Raw genomic sequence first — 26412 nt, forward strand, 5'->3', positions numbered from 1 at the left:
ACTCACAAGAATCTCCTTCTTTCTTCTGATGTGAGGTTAGAGGAAGGACATATTTATCATCCCAGTTGCACTGCTGCACTCAGAACAGATAACTTTGAGGAGTAACACAGAACGTTCTTCACTATTCACCAAGTCACACAGGGGTCATCATGGTGGTCTTGAACAACAGTAATTTTGTGGAGCCCATATTTATCCTGAAGGGCTTTCCTGAATTAGAGTATGTTCACTCTTGGCTCTCAATTCCGTTCTGTCTTGCATATTTGATAGCATTTGTTGGAAATATTACCATCCTCTCTGTTGTTTGGATAGAGTCCTCACTCCATCAGCCCATGTATTACTTCCTTTCCATCTTGGCAATAACTGACCTGGGTATGTCCATGTCCACACTTCCCACAATGCTTGCTGTGCTCTGGTTCAATGCTCAGGAAATCCAGGCAAGTGCTTGCTATGCCCAACTGTTCTTCATCCATACATTCACCTTTCTGGAGTCCTCCGTGCTACTGGCTATGGCCTTTGACCGTTTTGTTGCTATTTGTCGTCCACTGCACTATTCCACCATCCTCACCAACAGTGTAATTGGGAAGATTGGTTTGGCCTGCTTGCTACGAAGCATGGGGGTTGTACTGCCCACACCTTTGCTACTGAGACATTATGACTACTGCCATGTCAATGCCCTCTCCCATGCCTTTTGTTTGCACCAAGATGTTCTGAAATTATCCTGTTCAAACGCCAGGATCAATAGTGTTTATGGACTGTGTATAGTCATTGTCACACTAGGTATGGATTCAGTCTTTATACTTCTTTCCTATGTTCTGATTCTGAATGCTGTGCTGGGTATCGCCTCTCACGATGAGCGGCTAAAGGCACTCAACACTTGTGTATCCCATATCTGCGTGGTGCTCATCTTCTTTGTGCCAGTTATTGGGGTGTCGATGGTCCATCGCTTTGGGAAGCATCTGTCTCCCATAGTCCACAACCTCATGGCTGACATCTACCTTCTTCTTCCCCCAGTGCTTAATCCCATTGTCTACAGTGTCAGGACAAAGCAGATTAGGCTAGGCATTCTCCACAAGTTTGGACTATGGAGAAGGCTTTAAATAAACTTCATCTTCCAGTTCTCCCACTGAAAATATTGGGCAATTTATTTTGTTATATAGTAAATATAAATAATTTAGGTCTTAGTCTATTAATCTTGTGAAATTCTTATTCTTTCACTTCCTAGATCTGTGATCTCAGTTATTCATCAATCTTTTATATCATTTGGGTTTTCTATGACAAATTGTGATAATAACCATGGCCTTATTTATCCCCAAGATCATTATGAAGTTTAATCATAGATAATGTGTAAATTAGAAATGAAGGTTTAAAATACTGTATACATTTTTAATATTGTAAAATTAGTAATAATAGCAGCAATAACTTTTCTTCAGAAATGTAACTGCTTATATAGTTTCTCAGGTTAATGATAATGTACAACTCATAAATTGATCTCTACTTTTTTTTCTAACACATGTGCTTATATTTTGTTTGTTGCATTACAATTTCATAACATTCAATGTAAAGACTTCTGAGTTCTTATGGCAAGTTAAGAACTTGAGGTCTTTGAATTTTGAACTCTTACTATGACTGTTGGCAGTGGACTAAATCCTAATCTCCTCCCTGGGCAGTGATGTGTCCTTCCTCTCATTATTATTCTAGAACTATAGTTTCCCTCGTTTTACCATTAGATACACAAGGGTTGCTCAAAAAGCTTGAAGGTTCCTTTCTGAACATCCAGGCAACTGTGTGAAGGGCTGGTTGGGAATTGCGCACCATCTCCGTCTTCATCTTTTAACAACCATTTTCTTACTGTTCTACAAGTCTATGCACATCTTTAGTACTGCATTTTCATTCAATGTCTTTATTATAGATAATCCATTAACTTTTTTCTTCTTCACTAGGAAGACTATATACATGCTTTTGTGGTTGATGTTTTTATTATTTCATTTATATTAACTTTCTTATAAAGTATACTGCCAAATATTTTTAGTATAGGGCTATAAATTCTCTGGTAATACAGCACTGCACAGTTGGTCTCCTCCAGTAATGAGTACTCATAAAATAGTTGGAAGTATAAAATTTGCTGCTTATTCATTCATTCAAGAAAATATATTGAGACAATTATTTAGGTATTACAGTAGTTATTACTTTTAATACTGTAGGTGTATAAACATCAAATTGCATGGTCTTAATGTTAAGTAATATTTTTTTTTTTGAATTGGGGATTGAACCCACAGACACTTTGCCACTGAGCTATATCCCTGGTCTTTATAAGTTTTTATTCTGCTAAGTTGTCAAGGCTACTTGTGAGTTTGTGATTCTCCTGCTTGAGCCTCCTAATTCATTGGTATTACAGGCATACACCATTGCTCCTGGCTAGAATAAATTTTTAACAGTGAAGATACATATGTAAAAAGTTTAGTAAATTCAGTGTAATGGATTGTATTATGAAAATAGGTGTACTATACAATATTAATAAAGAATAGTCAATTTTACTCAAGGAATTAGGAATAAAGAATTATAGTAGTTGTTACTTTAACTTTGTCTTGGGTTTCCAATTCATTCTCATTACTTGAACAAAGTTAAAAAAAATGATATGCTGAAAGCCAATTGGGAATGTTTTATTCTAACTGTGTTCTATAATGTCACATTGGTAGTTTGAAATTGATCATGATGGGGTATTTAAATTCCAGATATTGTCAACACTATATACCAGTGTTTTAAAAATAATTCCTATAGAGCTGATTATTAAGAATTTACTTATACATCACTCAGAATGGTATTCCTGGGAGAGGAGATAGCATGAATAAAAACAAAGGATTTAGAAGTCACCTGTATGAGTGATAATCTTCAATCTCCAAGAGAGACTAAAAAGTTGTCCAATGCATCTTGCATTTACCCCAAACTCAAAGTGTTCTGACATGGTTGTGATAGACTAGAAATGTACTATCCAATCCCATTTGAATGAAGGATTTGTAGCCCGAGCTCTTGGTCCTATTTCTAACAGAGAACCTCCAACCATTAACCCCTTCAAGGATTGCCTCAGGTGAAGAAATATGCCTTGTTCAAGATTATTACCCATCCATGAATGAAGTATAAAGTAAGATATAGAGGCATGCCATTTTGGATCAATGCATAAAAAATGGTTGGACAGTTTGAGCTCTTGAATTCCTTGTTGTGTTGGATAAGAGTATCATCAGACATGATTTACAGTTCCAGTTCTCTTTCTGCCCAATTCTACCTTATTCTATTCCTTTTCTTTCTTAGATGCTTATCCCAAGGATTCTCTGCATTAAACCTAATTAACATTATGGGTTAACTCAAGTCTGTTTCCTAGAGAAACTTGGGGAAAGAGGTTCCCAGAAAACCTAGGCATAGAGAAAACATGAAATAAAAATTTTAAGGATATCCTTTTCTAGAAAGATGGAACAGAATGAGAATTCAAGAATAGGTAGCCATATTTTTTAATTTTCAAAGTTTTTTAAAAAAGGCCAAACTAGTATGTGAAGGAGGAAAAATGGAAGTAACCCTGTGACTCTAGCTGATATTTTAAAATATATGTGTCATGATATTTTCTGTTCTCTGTGTATGCTCTTAATACTATGTTTCAAAAATATTCTTAATTTTAAATAAAGTCTAATTTATAAATTTTCTTAATTTTATTGTTTTTAAAGAGATTTCTGTCTACTATGCCATTCAGAGTCCAATCAGAAAACAAAACTGCATAAGAATATGAATAGGGTTAGTTAATCCCTGTGTAAGTAATTGACTTTGTCAAGGAATGAGTTTTAAAGAGAGATAGAAGTAAGTCTAAATAGTAACCTAGACTGAGGGAGACTATTCAGGGAAGGAACAAACTTAGAAGAGGGGTGGTTCTCTGCAGGTTGGAAGTAGATGCTTTATTGAAGAACATGTGGTTTCTGCCCACTGGATACCAGGGCAGTTCACTCAGTTGCCTTGAGCAAGAAAGAACATCCCTATGGGGAATAGGTGGCCTGAGGCTGGCAACCAAGATTCCCTACTAGGCAGAGGGGGAAGAAAGTATCCCTCCAGGATGCAGGTGGGCTGAAGTTGGCAGACAGGGAAACATAGTTGGGACTGGCAAGGAACTGATACCTTTGTGAAGCACATAGGAAATCACAGCTTGCACTGACAACCTTGAAACACTCCCTGCAGTGTGAGGGTACCTTATGGCTGGGAAGCCCACTAGAAGAGTGACTGTAAAATTCAGTTAGAAGTTAGTCAGGGATACTGCTGGAATTTGATGGGATGAAACCAGATATAGTGCTGCATACCTGTAATTCTAGCTACTCAGGAGAGTGAGGCAGGGAAATTCTAAGTTTGAGAACCTGGGCAAGTTAGTATGAACTTGTATTAAAAAAAAAATACTGGAAGGTTGGGGAGTTAGCTCAGTGGTACTGCACACATGAGTGATATCTCTGGTTACACACACACACACACCCCTCCCTATCCCCATGTGCCACCATATCTGCCTGATAGAAGTACGAAGATCAAACAAGTACAAGAATTTCTCCTACTGCTGTCTCTGCAATGTCCTCTACTGGCCAAGCTTAACATTGTGTCATGGCAAAAGAAAAATGTCTATTGGTTCTGGTTATCATTATTGCTGAGTAGGCAATAAAGACATGTTTGCATGTTTGAGGCTGGGGCAATAAATAGACAACTGTCATATTTACTAATGTAATCAGTGATATCCTTCTGGGAAATTTTTGAAAGTTCTATGGCTTTACTTTTTATATTTGAATATGCAATCTGTGTTGAATTTATTTTTATGAATAATGAACATACATTTTGTATGAATATAGAGTTCAATCAGACTCTTTATTTACATAAAATGCTATATTGTATACTCTTGTCATACAATCTAAGCGCATCTGTATAGGTCTATTTGTGGTCATTTTTGTTCTGTTAATTGTATAATGTTTTGCTTTCCTGAGTTAATCTAATACTGTCCTTAATTACAATGGTTTTACATTAAGTTTTGTTACAGGATAGTGTCAGCCCACCAGTTTGAGAAGTATTCCCACATCGAAGACTATAAATATTTTATGTTTGTGTTTCACTTCTAAGTTTTACAGGAGATATTCAATTTCTACAAAATCTTGAGCTTGATTTTATACATTATTTTGGAATAAGCAGTCATTTTATAATATTAAGACTTAAAATATATAAACACAGTGCAACTCTTGATTAAATTAGATGATCTTAAATTTCCCTCACTTTTCTTTGAAATTTTAAGTATAGAAGTTTTGCACGTTTTCATTAGTATTTTTATCCTCTGTAATTTGGTTGTCAGTATGAGCAGCATGCTTTAATTCTTAGTTTATCTTTACTTTTGCTAGCATATGATTTTTGGAAATAGAAAAGGTACAAGTTTACCATGATGAGTTAACTTATTGGTTCTGATGACTTGTCTTTAGAGTATTTTGCATTTATTAAAGGTTAAACAATGTTGTATGTGGATAAAATTTTTTCTTTCCTTCTAATCTTTTTATCTTTTGTGTCTTTTCTCAACCAGTTTTATTGATGAAGACTTTAGCAAAATTTAAAAGTATTGTATTTTCTTTTCCTCCTTTATCTCTGGGGAAATTGCTTAATATTTAATAACTCAGATTGAAGTATCATTGCAGCTTTTCAACCAAAACAAGTACAATGTCTTCTGTTTCAGTTTTAATGTTTGTTTTTGCATTATTATTAACATTGCACTTAGTTAACATTGTTTTTTCATAAAAATATATTATAAGTGACTTCCTCATTTTGTGTTAATATACTGAATTATTTGTAATTTTTTTCATGTAAAATGACTTTAATCTCCAAATAAAATTCAAGAAAACCAATGTGTGTGTGTGTGTGTGTGTGTGTGTGTGTATAATCACTATATTAGATTTGAAATATTTTCAGATTTCATAATCAATTTTATAGAAGAATCATAGTCTTTGATATTTGCTTTCTGTGATAGTGTTATCCAGTATTTTAGTGCAGATTATTGTTGCCTTACAAAAATCTCTAGAGAAATTATCTACTTCTACATTCCCTAGCAATAAATTTGTGAACTTCCTATCATTCCTTACTTAGAAGTTTCAAATGATTGTGAAAGATGGTATCTTGATCTGGAGTTCTTGATGATCTACAAAAATGAATTTCAAATGGGAACTTCTGGGACATTCTATCTTAAATATCAGTCAGTCTTATTCTATTCTCTCTTAAAACCCCTCCATATATTAGAACTTTAGAACATAACTTGGATAATAATTAATCTTTATTTTTCTGTTTGTTTTGGTTTTTCATCTTTTTTGTTTGTGCTTTGCGTGTGCTCTCTCTTGTCCTGGGAGGAATAGGGTAGAGAAGAGTGTGGTTGTGGAGTCAGTATTCAAGACTTCTGGGGACCGAGCAGGAAGCAGGTCTGATTTTATTGCGCAGTTACCATGTATATATACTCAGGCAGTAGCTAGGCAGATTACAGGCAGCCACCAATACACTTTCTTGCTGACTGTCCTTGCAGTGACCAATCAAGAAGCGGGTTGCAGAACAAGGGCTGGGACTGCAACACATGGCCCCATACCCAGGGCTGTGCCTACCAGTTAAGCGGTCTGCTGCTCAGGCACCTAGGATGAGGGGGTGACCTGCCACTCAGGCGCCCTTAACGTATGCCATGTATGCAGTACTCCATGCATTTGTCCCCAAAGTGCTTTACTTAAGGTTTTAGCAAAAGACTCTGTGAGTAAAGGCTTGATATTGCCCAACTAATTTGCCTTGAGAAAAGGAGATATGGTTTCCATCCCCTAGTGTACTAAACTTTGTGCCTATGGGGTTTTTTATGGGTTAGTTTTGGTTTGATTTTTAAATTTGTTTTTACCTTCCTTTTTTTGTTCCTTTTATTAATCTTTCTTTACTCCCCTTCATTCCTCTCTAATAGCAAAACTCCCTTGTTCTGTCTTCCTCTCCCTTTCTTTATTAATTTTAGTTTTCTCTACTTCGTCCTTATAAACATAACCAGCTACCTCTCTCCTGGTTCCCTTCTGTTCACTTTTCAAATATTTCAAACTTTGTCTTGCCTTCTTTTCAATTAAGGAACTGCAATTTTACTACATTTTGTAACTCTTTATTTATTCCTGTCCCCACCATTCATGTTGTTAAGGTTATTGGTATTGTGGATGGCATAGATGATCTAGCTATTTAATGCTAGATCTATCATGCAACTGTTTTGTTATTGTTGATGTTAAATACTGACCTCCTCCATCCCTCTGAGTAGTAATCAGTATTATTAGATGTGATAGTAGACGCCAAACATTTATTTTAATTCTGTATATTAGTGCTATTTATTGCTCTCCCTTTTTCTAAGAGTGAAGAGATTGGGACATTACAAGTTCAAAGTGTAGACTCTCTGCTGCTGAGCTACACCCACAACTTTACCAAGTGGCAGTAAACCTTAATCCATGCACAAACTAACTCCATGCAAGCTCCAACATTACTTAACACATAGATTAGGAGAGGCAAAAACCCAAACCAATATTAAGACTCAAAGCAGGAACAGTTAGAAGGGGACTTCTGTTCTACATCGCCAAACTAAGTGGCATTGGAGGTTGAAATCAACACTAGGATTGTGCTTAGCCTGGGTGTTGAAGTTTAAAGGTGCCAACAACATAGGAATTCCTACAAGAAAGATAAATACACACCAAACAACACACACATAAAATAGAAAGAGGAAGCCATCTCAATAGATGAGCAAGTCCAGGAACTCTGAAAGTGCAAGGAAACAGGCAAACAAATCTCCCTCCAAAATTTACAACTCCCCAACAAAGAAACCCACAGTCTGAAATTAAGAGGATGGAAAAAAATAGTTCATACAAATAGAGACTGAAAACAAGAAGAAATAGCTATTCCTATATCTGACAAAACAGATTTCAAGCAAAACTTAATTAGAGGAGACAAAATAGCTCACTACCTAAACAGTAAAATTCCAACAAGGACATACAATAATAGTAAATATTTATGTCTCAGCACCAGTATATCCAATTACACAAAACAAATACCTTTTGACATTAAATCTCAGATAGACCCCAGTACAATGATAGTGGTAATTTTAGCATGCCCCTCTCACCAATAGTTAAGTCAATCAGAAGTTAAATTAATAAAGATATTTTATACGATAATATTGTAAATCAAATGCATCTAACAGACATCTATAGAATATTTCATCCAAGCCAAGTGTGGTTGCACAAGTCTGTAATCCCAGTGATATATGAAGCTGAGGCAGGAGGATCACAAGTTCAAAGCAAGTTTCAGTAACTTATAGATAACCTATCTTAAAATAAAATATAAAAAGGGGTTGAGGATGTGCCTTAATAGTTGAGTGACCCTAAATTTAATCCCCAGTATTAAAAAAAGAATATTTTTATCCCCAAACAGCTGAATTTACTTTCACTTTTTTCTCAGAAGCTCATGGAACATGTTCCAAAATAGATCCTATTCTTGTTCATAAATAAAAAACAAAAAGATAAGATAATCCCATGGATTTTATCAGATTATAAAAAATTAATTAGAAATCAACAGTAAGAAAAATTATAGAGAACACATAAATATAAGGAGATTGAATGATATGCTTTCAAATGAGAAATGGATCAGTGAAGAAATGAGAGGAGAAATTTAAAATTCCTAAAATCAAATGAGAATAGTGATATACACAAATCTCTGGAACAAATTCAGCAAAGTTACAGAATACAAAATCAACACATGGAAATCAACTGCCCTTCTATATTCCAATAATGAATCTGTTGAGAAAAGAATCCAGAAAACTATTACATTCACAACAGCATCAAAAAGTAAAATAATTGTTAATAAATCTCCTGAGAAGGTGAAAATATCTGTACAGTGAAAATCATAAAACACTGAAGAAAGAAAATTAAGACCCTAGAAGATGAAAAGATTGTGTGTTCACAGATAAGTAGAACTAATATTGTCAGGATGGCCATATTACCAAAAGCAATTTGTAGATTAATTTTCATCAAATTACCAATGAGATTCCTCACAGAACTAGAATAATCATAAAAATGTGTATGGAAGAATAAAAGACCCAGAATATACAAAGCCATCCTTAGCAACAAGTGTGATACTGGAGGCATAAAAATACCAGATCTCAAATTAGACCACAGAGCTATAATCACAAAAACAGCATATAGTTATTAAGACTAATAGCATAAACAAGAATACATAGAAACAATCCACATAAATACAATCAGCTATTACTTGATAAAAGTGCCCAAAGCATAAGTAGGAGTTAAAATAGCCTCTTTAATAAATGGTGCTGGGAATGGTAGATAGCCAAATGTTGAAGAATAAGACTAGATCTCTACCTCTCATGCTGCACATAAATCGACTCAACATTCACCAAAGACCTAGGCATTAGACACGAAACAGTGAAATTTCTAGAAGAAAACATAGGAGTAACACTCCAACACAACATCCTTAATATGACTCTTTTTCTTGGGGGTGGGAAGTACTGGGGATTGAACTAAGGGGCACTCGACCACTGAGCCACATCCCTAGCCCTATTTTGTATTTTATTTAGAGACAAGTTCTCTCTGAGTTGTTTTGTGCCTTGTTTTTATGGAGGCTGGCTTTGAACTTGTGATCCTCCTGCCTCAGCCTCCCAAGCCACTGGGATTACAGGCTTGCATGACCATGCCCAGCCTTAATGAGGCTCTTAAATCTCAAAAAATGAAATTAAGAGTTAACAACTGGGATAGCATTAAATGTAAAAGACTTTGCACAGCTAGATAAAGAAAATCAGGTACACGTACACAATGCAGTATTACTCATTCATAAAGAAGAATAAAATTGTAATTTTTTGGTAAATTGGATGAAGCTGGGGAACATCAAACTAACTAAAATAAGCCAGACTCAGAAAGTCATGGGACAAATGTTGTTTCTCATATATGGAAGCTCAAGAGACAAAGGAAGAGGGAGGATGGGAGAGAGAAGTCAAAACTGGGGAGTAAAGGTGACCAAATGATGCTATGTGCATGTATGGACACATCACAATGTACTCCAATTCTATATGTAATTACAATGCATTGACTACAATAAGTTAAAACCAATTAATAGAAGGGAAAATCAATAGAGCAAAGAAAGGAGATCAGGGGTAGGGAGGAGAGGAGAGAAGGAGATAATCCTCTGAAACAGAGAAAATCATGTTATACACATTTATGAATGTGTAAAATAAACCCCATTGTTATGTGTAACTACATGGCACTAAAAATGTGGCAAAATGGAATTACAATAAAAATTTTGCATTAAAAAACCTATTAGATATCATCATTATTAATTCATTTCACAAATGAAGAAAAAGAGGTAAAAAAGTCTATATAATTTTCTTAGGTTGTACAATTCATGTTAGAATGCGCACTCAAAGAAAAGGCCCTCGAGATCTGGAGTCCATGTTCTTTAGTGTCAGGAGTCTAGCACCCACACCCTCTGTCTTTATATAACCTGAGAATTAAACAAAGGATCTTGATGTTTAGTGTAGTTTTCTCCAGAAAATATTGTTTTTCAACAATGGCACTATTCACAATGGACTAGATGACCACCCCCCCTCTTTTTCAGGTGGATGCTTAGAAATATCCCAAGTAACTACACTCTAGACGTCAGGAGAATTTCCCCAGTTATGAAACTTCTGTCTCATTTCCATGCCCCAAGATACTGCCAAAAATCCTCTGTAAGGCAAAACTGCTTTTGTTGAGAATTGCTGCCTTAAACCAAGGATTTTCCAGTCTGTCATTCTCACATTGAGTTTCACAGAACACAATTTTCCTATGTTAACATATGCTGTCTGGGTAAAATGTGTGAAAAGTGTCTGGAAAAGACGGATCTAACTGTTAAACAGATTTTCCCAATTCTTGATTTCCTGGAAATGTTAATATACTAATGGAATTTATGGATATATACACACACATTGCTATTACAATGGGAAGTTTCTCCCAAATATAGTGGACTAAGAATTGATAGATAATTGATATGTATTTTTTGGCCATTAACACTTTAAAATAATGGTTTGTTGTAAGATTCAATAAAAGCCATTTGAGAAGAAAAATATAATTAGAGCAAATTTTAGAGAAGGTGAAATTTGAGAGGCTAGTAAACATTATTTTGTAGGAGACAATTGTGGAATTTCTAGAACCCCCATGAAGTCATTTTCCCCTGAGTCAAGATTTTATTAGTAATGACATGAATTTATCTGGCATTAAAGAGAATAAAATTAAAACAAGGGATCTGATAAGTAGTTTACATTGTGGATGGAAAAATACTGGTTATTTATGTCATGCTTCAAGTGAAAAAGTGGGGGAAAAGGAACTGGTCTTGAGAAACAGCAACAAGACATTTGAGAAAAATTTGCTAGTGCTGAAAGAGGAAGGGTAGTAAAGAAATAAGACAAGCAGCATAAAGTATTTTAACTTAAAGAAGAGGAGTATTGCTAAATCTGTCCTCTTTTCTCATATTTATTATGTGTACAGTTTGTGAATGAACAGATAAGATGTGCTTTACAACTGTTCTTTGGGGGATTGATTGATTGATTGATTGAGAGGATACGAAGGTATGACTTTTTGTATAATATCACACTTTTGTCTTTTCCGTGTAGTATAACAACTCAGTATTGCTCAGAGACAGATTTGTGGGACAGTGTAAATAGGAATAATAAAGATTGTGAAATATCACCCTTCTTTCAGGGGTCTGCTAGAAGAATTGGGTATATATGGATCCCATAGTTTTTTAGGATTTATGATTGCTATCATAAGCACTACTTTTGAATAATAAATTTGCATTTTATATACAATTGTTTTACATTCTTTACAATAAGTTAACAAAGAAGAGCTTCTCTGTTTCTATGGTATAGTTGCAAAATATGACCCCAAACAATTTTCCTAGTTTCTTAGTGCACAAATGTTTCCTTATTTTGACAAAATTCATTCTTTTTCTCTATTAGATGATATTCAACACTTCTCAATTACTTTGAATCTGTGAATCCAGATCAGTGTGTCCAACTCCCATTCTTGAACAGTAGAAATAACTTGTATTTCCCTAGGGTTACAATGAAGGGGAAAATAATGGTCTTAAGGGAATGTACCAGTCAAGAGTTGTAGACAGGTGAGAGTAGTTTAAAAACAGAACTTCAGGATACTGGAGGCAAAGTCACCCTACCCTGGCTTTGTCTTCACAAGAGAAGAGACTATTTCTTTGCTCAGGGTATCTACAGTTCCTTGAAGAGCTGTCTGTCTTAGAACACTGTATTTTATTCTTTTACATCCATCTTCAGTGCTTTCTGTACCTACAAGAAGTCCCTAAGTTGACGGACTGGAAACCCAGCCAACCTACATCAGGCTGAATGGCTGTCTGCACTTGAGGGTTCAGTTGTGCCAGAAAGAAGGCTTCGAGGTGAGAAGAAAGGGTAAGATGTTAGTACATCAAATATTTAAAGCATTCAAGAAGTGGTAGGGAATGTCAAGAGGTATCACTGATTGTTCATGTGAGATCACTGCTCTGGGACAGGCAAGAGCTAAAGATGGAGTAACCCACAAAGGGGCCTGTAAACTCATCTGTAAACTCATCTCCAGGCATAGTCAGTACCTAAGGCGAGAATTGTACTGACTGTTCTTTCCAAATATTGCTATCGAATATTAACTAAAAACCCAAGCTTTAAACCCTTCTTATAACTCAATATTGCATTCTTTCTTTGTTTTCATTTTCTTTTTTTTCTCTCTCTCTTCTTGTTTTGTTAGGAGCTCTTAATAATTTCCTGTGAGTGGAAGTAATTTCCTCTTTCACAAACCTCTATTTGGAGCAATATACCACTACCTCCTCAACATACATACCTCGAATTTATCATGTAACTCACAAATTTCCCCAAATTTTCATGCAGACTCTTTTTTTTTGTTTCTGTCTCTTTCAATAAATGAGAAGAGTTCTAAAAAAGAAATGAATTTATCCTAGTTCACTTTCTTTCTTTCTCTTAGCATGTGATAATCCACATTATCTGTGCTATTTTTCTTTGTATATAATGTTTATGAGTATATATCCTTATCTCACTGTTAGATTTTACTTTCATTCATTGTTATCACCCTAATAATTTCCATGCTTTCTCTTTGCCAGTTTAGAACTTTTGTATCATTGGTCCCAGTTTGTCATTGATATAATATACACTTGTTTAGCTGACTACTTTTTATTGTAGTTAGTATATCGAGTCCTCTAAGAATGAGTACAATCCCTTTATATTTACATGCAAGTACCTTTATAAATTCTGATCCATTTTTTTATTTTATTTTTTTTCTTTTTAGTGGTTGAAGGACCTTTGATTTATTTATTTTGTATGTGGTGCTGAGAATCAAACCCCATGCCTCATGTATGCCAGGCAAGCACTCTACCACTGAGCTATAACCCCAGCCCTCCATTTCTTTTTAAACTTAGCTCCAACAAGTATCTGGAGAGCCACTCATGTCCTGTAATTTTGCTAGATTATATGGCTGACAGTAATATAGTAGTCATACAATAATTGGTAACTACAGTAATACGGTAGTTCCCCCTTTACCCACAGTTTTGTTTTCTGCCATTTCAGTTATCTATCAACCTTGGTCTAATATTAAAGGGAAACTTCTAGAAATAAATAATTTGTAAGTTTAAAATAACTTATTGATGTACATTGTAATCATTCAGTTTTAGCATTAGTTGTTGTTATTCATCTATTTTTATACTAGTTTATGAATTAAACTTCATCATAGGTATATGTTGTAGGAATAAACAATACATGCAGGGTTAAGTATATCCACAGTTTGAGACATCCACTGGGATTTTGGAATGCATCACCAGGTAAGAGGAGATCCACTACACTCTTAGTTATACATCTACAATGACCTGGGTGCCCATCAGTATGGAATACAGATCATATCCCTTTGATTCCATCTAACTTGTATTTGAATTTTAGACCTGACTTAAGAATCATTTTCATTAAGTCTTCCCTGACCTTCCTGAATGAGCTTCAATCCTCTTTTGTATTTTGCATCTTATGTTTTCATATCACCTTTAAAGTTTTAAGCAAACATCTAATTTTAGCTTTCCATCCACTAGTTTTTAAGTATTTCAAGACATTTCTCATTCATTTCCCTATTCTTAGTACTACTAGATTTCCTTTGATATTCTCTTAATAAATCTGTCATGAAAAAAGAATAAATTAGTTGGTAAAATATTACTAGTGAAAATTAAATATAATGAGCAAAGGGGGGTTATCAAAAACACTAAACACAGAGCAGTGTACATCAGAGCATTTTTTCTTCTCAAAGTGTTGACTTCTATCCCAATTTTTTCTTGTTCTTTTCTCTCCAGGTAGACTGAGGGTGCCTCCATCAGCACGATGTCTGTCTTTAATGACTCTGCCCTGTACCCTCGCTTCCTACTGACAGGCTTCTCAGGCCTTGAAAACAGATATGGCTTGATTTCTCTCCCTTTATTCTTGGTTTATGGCACTTCAATTGCAGGGAACATTACTATCCTCTTCATAATAAGAACTGAGGCTTCACTCCACCAACCAATGTACTACTTTCTATCCATGCTGGCGCTCACTGACTTGGGTCTATCCACCACTACCTTGCCCACTATGTTGAGCGTCTTTTGGTTTCATGCCCGGGATATCCCTTTCAATGCTTGCCTGGTCCAGATGTACTTCATTCATGTTTTTTCAATAATTGAGTCTGCTGTGCTATTGGCCATGGCCTTTGACCGCTTTGTAGCAATCCGAGAGCCTCTGCGCTATGCAACCATTCTAACCCATGGCGTGATCACTGGGATTGGGTTGGCAATTGCAGGAAGGGCCTTGGCCCTGGTCTTTCCAGCTTCCTTCCTCCTGAAGAGGCTTCAATATCATGCTGTCAATATTCTTTCCTACCCCTTCTGCTTGCATCAGGACTTAATAAAGACAACTGTATCCAGTCGCCGGGTCAGCAGCATCTATGGTCTCATGGTGGTCATCTGCTCCATGGGACTTGATTCAGTGCTCCTTCTCCTCTCCTATCTCCTCATCCTGAGCACAGTGTTGAGTATTGCCTCCAAGGCAGAGAGAGTGAAAGCCCTCAACACCTGCATTTCCCATATCTGTGCTGTCCTCACTTTCTACACACCAATGATTGGGCTTTCTATGATCCGTCGCTATGGGCAAAATGCTTCTCCAATTATCCATGTGCTCATGGCCAATGTATACTTGCTGGTTCCACCTCTCATGAACCCCATTGTCTACAGTGTCAAGACCAAGCAGATTCGTGACAGAATCCTCAAGAAATTCAAGAAACAAAAAGTTTAGTTGAATCAGAGACTCTAAAACACAGTCCCTCACCCCCACATCGGATGCCTCTCTGTATGAGAGTGTTTCTTAGTAATAAAGACTTGAATGTAAATATTACTAATAATTTTCTTCAAGGCATTGCATCTAAACCTTACTAACAGCAAATCTTTGCTGTTTCAATAAAGAGAATAAAGGCTTGGTTTCACAGTGGAATTATTTTATATCCCTTGGGAAACCTTCAATTTCTGAAGATTTAGATTTCAAGAAAATTCTGTCTAAACTTAGTGAGGTCCTAAGCAACTTAGTGAGACCCTATCTCAAAACTAAAATTAAACAAAGGTTTAGGAATGTGACTCTGTGATTGAGTGTCCCTGGGTTCAATTCCCTGTACAGAAAAAGAAAGAAAGAAAGAAAGAAAAAATTCTGTTTAATACAGACTTTGCAGACTAGATCAACAATATTCACATATAGTACTATACTGCAGTATAAAAATATTTCAGCACATTTTTATTTTATGTTCAGGACAGAAAAAGTATTTCTAGTAGGAAAGGCTGTTAGCAAAAGAAAATGATGAATGAATGAAACTTAGCACACTTTCAGTATACTATAAGAAATCCAAGTTGAGCCAAACTCATTCATTTAGTAGTTTATTTATATTAATATTAACCTACAGATATTTATTTTACTTTTGATTATAAATCAAATACATTTTATTTTGGTTTTCATGTTGTCCCTGCTTTGGCCCAAAGGAACTTTTTTGGTTGATACCTATGTCCTTTGACATACCCATTAACGTTGGACTTCATTTACTTACTCATTTTTTTTTTTAGCATGCCCTTGCTCTTTTGTGCTGTTAGATGCTCCTGGATCATCTTCTATAGTCCATGTTAAACTCTTTGAATCAGTTATTTCTCTAGATAGCCTTGATTCCTTTTAAGAATGTTATATGAAACCAAGATGTGGGTGCTGTGTATACTTCTTGCTAATAGGGTGTACTTGATTTCAATCCTTTTTATCTGGCAAACAAATGGAAGATATACATGCATAGTAACCTGTTCATACACACAGGAATGTCTATAAATATTCCTTTATGTAGCCACCTGTATCTACAACAAGCAGTATGAGTTTATGCTGACATCTCCAAGTATAATCCATTACCATACCCATTTTTCTATTACTCCCTCACTTATCTGTAAATGCTGATTCCAACCTTGTTCCTATTTTCTACTATCTGTGTACAGAACTATTCATCTCTAGTATATAGATTTTGCAATATCAGAATTACATTCTGGGTACAAATCATTTGTCATTTATGTAATTTATAAATAGTTTTTCCTAACTGTGGCTTCTCTTTTTATTCTCTTCTTTTTATTGTTTTTTTTTTTACTAACATGACAGTAGAATGCATTATGATATAATTATACAAGCATGAAATATATCTTATTCTAATTAGGATCCCATTCTTGTGGTTGTACATGATGGTGGTATTAACTTAGGTATTTTCATATATGTACAGAGAAAAATTATGTTACCACCATTCCTATTACTCCCCTTCCTTCCCTTTATTCCCCTTTGTCTAATCTACTGAGTTAGCTTCCACATATCAGCAAAAACATTCAATCTTTGATATTTTGGGGTTGGCTTATTTCACTTAGTATGATGATCTCCAGATCCACCATTTACTGGCAAATGTCATTCTTCTTTATGGCTGAGTAATACTCCATTGCATATATATACCACATATTCTTTACCTATTCATCTGTTGAAGGGCACATCAGTTGGTTCCATAGTTTAGCTCTTGTGAATTGAGCTGCTATAAACACTGATGTGACTGCATCACTGTAGTGTACTCATTTTAAGTCCTTTGTATATGTACCAAGGATGGGTCTAATGGTGGTTCCATTCCTAGTTTTTTGAGAAATCTCTGCACTACTTTCCAGAGTGGTTGTAACAATTTGCAGTCTCATCTGCAATGAATGAGTGTACTTTCCCCTGCATTCTCGCCAATATTTATTGTTAACTTAAATTCTTGGTAATTTCCATTCTAACTGGAGTGAGATGAAATCTCATGTAGTTTTAGTTTGCATTTCTCTAATTGATAGAGAATATAAGCATTAAATATAAGTGATAAATTTTCCTGTAAAGACTGCTTTAGATGCATCTGCAAATTTTGATACATTTTGTCATTATTTTTATTAAACTAAATGTACCAAAGTAAAAAATGTATCTAATTATTTCCTAACAGTTTGTCTTACTTTTTGATTAATTTATTATTTAAAAACTTTCTAATTACTTTTGACATTTGTGTGAGTTCCTTACCCTTTTTGTTTTTTAATTTTTTTGGGTTTTTTTGTGTGTTGTTGTTGTTACTGGTTTCTAATCTTATCCTGTTGTAGTCCAAAACATTCCTCATTTTATTTATATTATTTCAAATGTACTGAGGGTTTTTTATGGATTAGCAAATGTTGTTTCCTAGAGAATATTCCATGTGCACTTGAGAAAAATGTATATTTTATTGTTATTGAGTGGAGTGATTTACAGTGTTGATAATGTTTTCTATTTCCATATTGACCTTCCATATATTTGTAGGTATCATTTATAGCAACATATTAAAGTCTTAACTATTTTCAGTTGCTTATTTCTCTTTTTATTTGTCAGTTTTTGCTTCATGTATTTTGATAGTCTATTAACACATGCATACATGCTTTTAATTGTTATAGTTTCCTGATGGATTGGTCTGATTGGTCTTCATGTCACTACACCATGACCTATTTTATCTCCTACCATTAATTTTTTACTTAAAGTAATGTTCAAGGAGTAGTATCTTACTAGGTGAGATCAACTTCTATAGCACTAGGAAGGAATGACTAGAGTTATAGCACTGAAGCCTCAGAAGAAAGCCTTCAAGGAAACAAAAAGTTAGTCTATATCTGTTGTGATACATTGCAGGTGTTTGAAAAACAAATAATCCAAATGGCTTTATCCATTAAAGAAGATTCATTGGCTCTCATATCAATAAAGATGTTGACTTGGTTTTGTATCAGAATTGCTTGAGTCTCATAAAAAAAAAAAAAACAACTGAAATGATGACACATCTGTAGATGTTCTGTATACAAGTGGCACCAAACAATTCTCAAATTCTTTCTAAACAAGTTAAAACTTTTTGTGAAGTGAATTTATTTACCACTATTTTATAAACAATTTTTGGATCACTTTAACTCCCAGTTTCAACAAGATGCTGGAAAATTCCTTTCTCTTTGTAGGGTTAACATGTATATTAAAGAAAATTTTATTTCTTAAAAAAAGAGAATTGTTTGATAACCAAAGGGTGTCACCAAAGACAATTTTATTTTTATGTTTGGAGCTGAGATTCCGTACTTCATCTTGATCCTAAAGTTTGCCCTCTCCTCCAACATGGACCCAAGATGTCTTAAGTAGCATTCAACTTTAGGTGCTTCCTCATCTATGAAAAGAAATATGCCTTTGAGTAAATGTCTTAAGATTGATTTTGATTTGATGTGAAAACTTGACCAGACCAAAGAGAATATTTTATTACATATGCACCAAACATGAATTTGGTGGAGATAATTTAAACATTTTTATAAAATTATAGAGAAGATAGAATCAGTTTAAGGATGTTACTTCTCGTGCTTACATTCAGTGCTTTATTTCTTAAGCCTCATGCATTCCTAAGGTGTTCACAGAAATCTTATCTGGGTAATAAAGTGATTATTTCATTCCAAAAAAATCACATTAAAATAGAGACCACACAATATTTTTATGTTTGACTTCAAAATTAAGTTGAAATTATTTCTCATTAGAGATTTCAGAAGAAAAATGTCTATAAAATTGGTAGTATACGTGATTCCTCAATTTGTTTTTCATGAATAACATCTATGGGGCTGGGGATATAACTTGGTGGTAGAGCACTTGCCTAGGACGCATGAGGTCCTGGGTTCAATCCACAGCACTGCAAAAAAAAAAATTAATTAATTAATTAATTAAAAATAAACAAATAAATAGCCTATGGAGTTATTCTTGCAAACTGAAATCCAGAAATAATAATTTAAAAATTAGTACATTTTACAACTTTCTAGGTACAAGACCCTGTTCTAATACCTCAAAGAAGTTTAATTTATGTCTCATATCTATTCAATGATGGAAATACAATTATTGTTCTCATTATGTAGATAAGAAAATTGAGACATAGAAATGATGCATAAGACACCCAAAATCACACAGCTAGAATGTGACAAGCCAGATATGAACACCAGCAAGATTACTCCAGAATTGGAATTTTTGATATTTGTCATTAGAGTTTTTTTTTTTAAGTTATACATTTGAAAGTTTGGTGGTGAATGTGGAATATTCTTAGACAGAAAAAATTTTTGGATTAAATAAAAATCAAGGTTCTGTGTTCTTATGTTAAGCAGGGAAAACTCAATGCAGTTATAGCAGGAAAAAACTATTCATGAGGAGAAATGGTGACACAGTAAAAAAGAAGCTTTTGATATTAATTAAAACTTTAAATTAAATCAGCCAGTTTCTTCTATATGTAGAAAGACCATAGAACTGGGCCACATAATCATATTTACATGGAGAAGCAGTTATCTGTTTTTACACCATAAAATACAGATGACATTAACTGTGTGTTTTATCCCTACTTGTTGATGTTTATTTCCATACCTCTCAATTTGCTTTTGTGTTCCTTGGGCTTTTCCGCTCCTGAAGCAAGATCTAGGAGTTTGTGGGAAGTCTCTGAGGACCTCAGTCCCGTAGGTCTAAGTCAAGATTAAAATGGATATCCCATAGGTTTTAGAAAACTGATATAAACATGTCTTATAGGCTCTACTCAAAAAGTGGAGTAAGTACTGGGCTGTTTGATGTTTTGTGGAAGACGGAGGTGAATCAGCTCTTGATGTCTGGTGTGTAGATGTGGCAGTACATGGAGAGATATTTAGACAGTAAAGGCCAAGACTAGACCATGTGACCAACATGCACCAAGCAGACAAGAAATTTAGGTGTTAAATTGTAATACATTTTGTCTCAAATCATAATATATATAATTATTCATGCATTAAATCATAAATATATTAAAAGTTATGTTTTAAATTTAAAAGTTATGTATGAACTCTCTCATGAAGATATAAGCCATAATATACCTTAGATGAAACAATTTCTATAGCAGTAAATGCAATGAGTTCAGTAGAAAACATCTGTTGTGGATGGGCTCGAAGGTTAACCTTAAAGTAAGTCCCTGGGACTTACTAGCATTGGGTCTTGCCACTGTCTTTCTATTGAACAATGATGGTTTAATTGGCCAGAGTGTCTATTTTTTAAATATTTTTATTGACACCTTATATTTATACCTAATAAATACATATCTTTCAGGCTCTACTTAAAAAGGGGAGTAAGTACTGGGCTGTAACTAACCCTAATAGTAGGGTTAGTTCTGACATAATCATAAATACTTTTAACATAGTTTGCTGATATTCAATTCCTAGTACTTCCCCTTTGCCTCTACTTCTCCCTCCCTTGAATCTCCTTCCTTTACTCTAGTAGCTTCTTTTTATTTATTTACTGTTCTTAAATAGGTGCATTATAGTTATACATAAGGCGAAGATCACTGTGATGAATTCATACATGCACATAGCTTAATATATTCAATTTTATTCTACAGTTGCTTCCCTTTTTTACCCCTCCTCCTTACCCCTACTCCTTTTCCTCTACTCCATTGTTCCCTTTTTTATTTTCATTAGATCTCCCCACTTTTTAAAATTCTTTATTTATCTCTAATTTCTGCATATGAGAGAAAACATCTGACTCTTGATATTCTGAGTCTGGCTTTTTCACTCAGCATGATATTCTCCAGTTCCAACCATTTGCTTGCACATTACATGATTTCATTCTTCTTTATGGCTAAGTAAAACTTCATTATATCTATCTGTATACAACATTTTCTTCATCGTTTTGTCTGTTGACAGATATATAGGCTGATTGCATAAGGTGGCTATTGTGAATTGTGCTGCTGAAGCATTGGTATGCATGTGTCACCATAGTATGATGATTGTGATGCTTTTGGATAAATACCAAGGAATGGGATAGCTAGATCATATGGTGGTTACATCCCCAGTCTTTTGAGGAATCTCCATACTGTTTTCCAAGTGATTGTAACAACTTTTAGTCCTACCATCAATGTGTAAGTGTACTTTGTTCCCACATCCTTACCAGAAATTACTGTTATTTGTATTCCTGATGATTGCCATTCTAATTGGAGTGAGATGATATCTCAGTGTAATTTTGATTTGCTTTTCTGTAATCGCTAAGGATATTGACCATTTTTTTATACATTTGTTGACCATTCATATTTTTTCTTTTGAGAAATATGTTTAGTTTCTCATTTAGTGATTGGGTTATTTGAGGGTTTTTTAAAAATATATTCTGAAAGTTAAACCCTGTCAGAATAGTAACTAGTATGTCTACATTTTATTGAACACTAATAAGACTCAGTGCACATTGCACCAACTGTTTTCTCTATGTTGGGATAAACTCAAAAGGATGGTGAATTTATTTATTTATTTTTTAACCTTAGTATGTTTCTTGTGTTGGAAAAAAATAGAATTTTAAAAGTGGTTAGAAAATGAAGCTATGCCAAGGATGAACACAACTGTGTCTAGGCTTGATTTTGAATCAAACTATGGTTTCACAGGTCCCAGGACAAGTCTCTTCATTCTAAGTAGCTTGGTTCATTTGTAGAAATTTGAAGGTGTTAATTTAGTTTATCTTTATCCATTCCCTTTAGATTACTGAAGTAGATTCCTTCTCCATTGAAATATTGCTATCCAAGAAAACTTAAAACAACAACAAAACCTTCTTGAATACCCAAACTACCTGAGCTGCCAGGATTTTCTTCTATCTGTACTTCTAGTGCCTTGAACTGGTAGGAGGAGTGACCAAGTTAAATGCTGACTTCCTAACGAGGGTAAAATTAAAACAGGTAAAATTAATAGTTGTTTTGAGAGTATCAGATGTGGTAATGGACAGAAGGGTATTGATGTCATTAGCCCTCCTTATACCTTTTCTGACTGGTACTCCCTGTAGTCTGTATGTCACACACAGTAGTGATTTCTACTCCTGGTCAAGCATCTCAAATAACCAACACTTGTGAACATCCAAATACATTTTTTTTTGTGTGGTCTGTTTCAGTGTGCATGAGAGGTTATTGGGCTCGAGTTAGAGCTTATATATGTATCAGTTTGTCAATCAATAAGGGGGAGTCAGAAAATTTAGGTGTTGAGTGTGGGAATGCCTATATACCAGGGTTTGTGATTTAGTTTGATTATGGGCTGCCTAAAGGCATTCTTGACTTTCTCTGTAGTGTGATCATTTGTGTCAATCTCACCAAAAAAATGACTCCTCAGAGTTAAAAAAAATGTTATTTTCTTCAAAAGGGAACAGAAAAGTCTAATTATTAGAAATCTGCCTCACGTTTGTGGCAAACCTCCATGTTCACAACTAGAATGGAGTCAACATTCAGAATGAAAACTCTGAATTTGACCATGCCCTGAACCATTTAAATGGCCAAAAGGATGATCATACAAGCTTTGATAGAAGGCCTGTTCTCATGTTAAATGTGACTTCGACTCTGCTGCAACATAGAGCCAGCAATTTAATGTGTCATCACCTTTCTCATCTTACTTCTCTCTCTGTCTTTTGTTTTGTCCCCAACAGGAGGAAGAGTGTCACCTATTCTGACCAGGGTAGGATGGTATACCACAACAGGAGTATTCTTCACCCAGCCACATTTTTTCTCATTGGAATCCCAGGTATGGAAAAGGTCCATGCCTGGATCTCTCTGCCTTTCTGCTGTATCTACCTTGTGGCTTTAATAGGCAATGCCACAATTCTGACAGTCATCAAGGCAGAGAAGTCTCTCCGAGAGCCCATGTTCTACTTTCTGGCCATCCTTTCAACAATTGATTTGGCCCTTTCTACAACCTCTATACCTCGCATGCTGGGTATCTTCTGGTTTGATGCTCATGAGATTAACTTTGGAAGTTGTGTCGCTCAGATGTTTTTGATTCATACCATCACTGGCATGGAGGCTGAAGTCCTGATGGCCATGGCCTTTGACCGTTATGTGGCCATCTGTGCTCCACTCCATTACACAACCATCTTGACATCTCGCGTGCTGGTGGGCATCAGCATGTGCATTGTAATTCGTCCAGCTCTGATCACATTCCCCTTCATCTACCTAATTTACCGCCTACCTTTCTGTCAGGCTCGGATAATGGCCCATTCCTACTGTGAGCACATGGGCATTGCCAAATTGTCCTGTGGAAATATTCATGTCAATGCTGCCTATGGGCTTTTTGTAGTCTCCCTCTTTCTTCTAAACCTGGTTCTTATTGGCATCTCTTATGTTCACATTCTCCGTGCTGTCTTCCGTCTCCCATCACAGGATGCACGGCTGAAGGCTCTAAGCACGTGTGGTTCTCATGTTGCAGTCCTCTGCGTTTTCTATGTACCATCCCTCTTCTCCTTCCTTACTCATCGATTTGGACACAAAATACCACAGTACATTCACATTTTGGTTGCAAACCTCTATTTGGTTATTCCACCTTCACTTAATCCCATTATTTATGGTGTGAGGACCAAACAGATACGAGAGCGAGTTCTTCATGTGTTTACCAAAAGATGACACTCATGTTCCTTTTCTAAGGATTTTGAACCTTCTTGGGAGACTCAAGCTCTTGCCTTAATGACTGTCTCCTGTTCCTTCCTTTATTGCTGCCAATTTTCAGTACAAGTTGGTGTGTTCCTGGCTGTAGACAAATGGATCCAGAGACTTGTAGAAACTTCATTGTATCTCAAGTTCAAAGACTGATGGGCTATTCCAAAAGGAATATCTTGGGAGAGAGTTGTGTGGCCTTTGCCTGTATGACTTGGAAATGAACTTATCATACTGGGCCTCTGTGCTCTTCGATTTGAGATATGTGGCACTGGAAATGTGACCTGTCAACCCCTTTTGTTCTTCCTTCTTTCCTTTTCTGTTTTCTTCCATTCACGCATTCATATATTTGATTATTGATTTAATTTGCATTCACTTTGTGTTCTGTTATATACCTTGAATCACTTTTAACTGCTGGGGATAAATCATGACACCAAATTAACACAAATGTCTGACTCTGTGGAGGTTGTACTTTGTTACTTTGTTGTGTTTTTGTAAAGCCATGTCCTGGGTTGAAAACAATCATTGCCAAATCTGTAAGTTCAAGTGGAATCATCTGCCAAACACATAAGATATAGTGCATGGAAAGCCAAAGCAAATATGTTATTTCAAGACTATATCTCACGTATAGCAACAATAACATCACTGATTGACCCTCTGCCTTGAGCTCCTGGTAGAAGCATAAGTGAGTTCTAATAATCTAGCTAACTATAGTTTTTCTCTTTATGTGATATATGCTTGTCTTTTAAATCTGGAAATAAGATTCTGGATGGCAGCAGCATAAGAGAGGTGGACACCAAAGAAGAACAGAAAGATGTACAAGAAAACTGTATTCTTGTTTTATTCAAATTAGGGTAGTTTTAATGGAAAATTTAAAAAAAAATAAAATTAGAAAATTTTAAAACTAAATATAGAAGAGATAAAAAATATGCAATTTGAAAACATCGATGGGATGTTTCACTTCATGCAGTTTTGTTTTTACAACCCATAGTTGACACTAAAATACTCTATCCCCAAATCCAAAGACTTTCATCTGGGAACCATGATATATCACTACTTCCTCCACAGACTTGAATGTAAAAGCTGCAATTTTAGCTCTGAAGAGCCCCTTTCAAATGAGCTTGAGTGAGGATTTTTTAAGCAGTTCATTAATAAAATTGCCAATAACAAGCTATAAACTTTGTGTCAACAAACTTGTCAACATTATTCTACATGTTTTGAAATTTTAATATTGAGGCTATTTTAAAAAGAAGCTAAAGTAAAAATATTACAATTTTTTTCCTGCAAACAATAATGAACTTACATTGCACCCATCTCAGATAATGCTTAATTAAATATATACAACATTAAAGTAAAAATCACCATTAAATCTGCACCACCCCAGCTTCCCTCTCATTTGTCCAGAGGTGAATTCTAGAATGTGCTTGTCTGATAATGGAGTACAAATTTTTAGTTTTACAACTACACATAGTATTTATGTTAAACTATTTATTGACTTACATAAACTAATTTGTGTTTTATTTTGTAATATTGATTTTGAGTATATAGTCACATATTAATACATATTTATATAATTTTTTTATTAGAATATATGCTCCATATCCATGAATCCTCTTTTATATTTTATAGTAACATTCAGGATTTATTTTTTGAAGTACAATTCTTAGGTGATAGAATTATTACCAATCAGAATAGATTTCTTCTCTGTTAATCTTTGTTCTTCATTCAGTATTTTTAAAACTTCACATTTTTTAATGATTTTCTTTTTCTTAATTTCATGCTGTCAATTATTTCATTTAGTTCTATATTTTCAAAATCTTCCTTCCCACTGATGTTTTCAAATTGCATATTTGAAATTGCATCTCTTCTATAATTAGTATTAAAATTTTCTAATTTTCCATTAAAACAACCCTACTTTGAATAAAACAAAAATATAGTTTTCTTTTACATTTTTCTTTTCTCCTTTGGTGTCCACCTCTCTTATGTTGCTGCCATCTAGAATCTTATTTCCAGATTAAAAAAATTAAATTAAATGACCATCTTAACTTGATGAGACATGTTTTAGTAATTTATTTCTACAATTGTCTTTGTATTTTCTTGCTCTGGGTTTCATTAGTCTTTATGGGGAACACTAAGTATTTCCCACTTGAGCTCTGCTGATAGTCATTGCCCTCCTTGCTTTGACAATATTTAGTTTATCTTTATGTCTAAGTATTTCCTCATTTTTCCTAATATTTGAAAATTAGAAATAAAATTTAGAATTTTGGAACAAAGTTCTATTCTATTAGCTTTGTATATT

At 34.8% G+C, this 26412-nt stretch overlaps 3 protein-coding genes across 3 annotated transcripts; all 3 read left to right on the forward strand.

Annotated features, from left to right (window-relative positions):
* Positions 1-149: 149 nt before the first annotated feature.
* LOC143388491 (olfactory receptor 51L1) lies at positions 150-1097 on the forward strand. Its single transcript, XM_076842223.2, has one exon. The coding sequence runs from the start codon at positions 150-152 to the stop codon at positions 1095-1097; it is 948 nt and encodes a 315-aa protein (XP_076698338.2).
* Positions 1098-14458: 13361 nt separating this feature from the next.
* On the forward strand, positions 14459-15400 carry LOC143391358 (olfactory receptor 51G2-like). Its single transcript, XM_076844056.2, has one exon. It carries the CDS (start codon positions 14459-14461, stop codon positions 15398-15400), a length of 942 nt encoding a protein of 313 aa, XP_076700171.2.
* A 7747-nt stretch (positions 15401-23147) lies between these two features.
* Positions 23148-24083, forward strand: Or52j3 (olfactory receptor family 52 subfamily J member 3). Its single transcript, XM_076844057.2, has one exon. It carries the CDS (start codon positions 23148-23150, stop codon positions 24081-24083), a length of 936 nt encoding a protein of 311 aa, XP_076700172.2.
* Positions 24084-26412: the final 2329 nt, after the last annotated feature.

This window comes from Callospermophilus lateralis, chromosome 2 (genome assembly GCF_048772815.1).
Source record: "Callospermophilus lateralis isolate mCalLat2 chromosome 2, mCalLat2.hap1, whole genome shotgun sequence".
Classification (NCBI taxonomy): Eukaryota; Metazoa; Chordata; class Mammalia; order Rodentia; family Sciuridae; genus Callospermophilus; species Callospermophilus lateralis.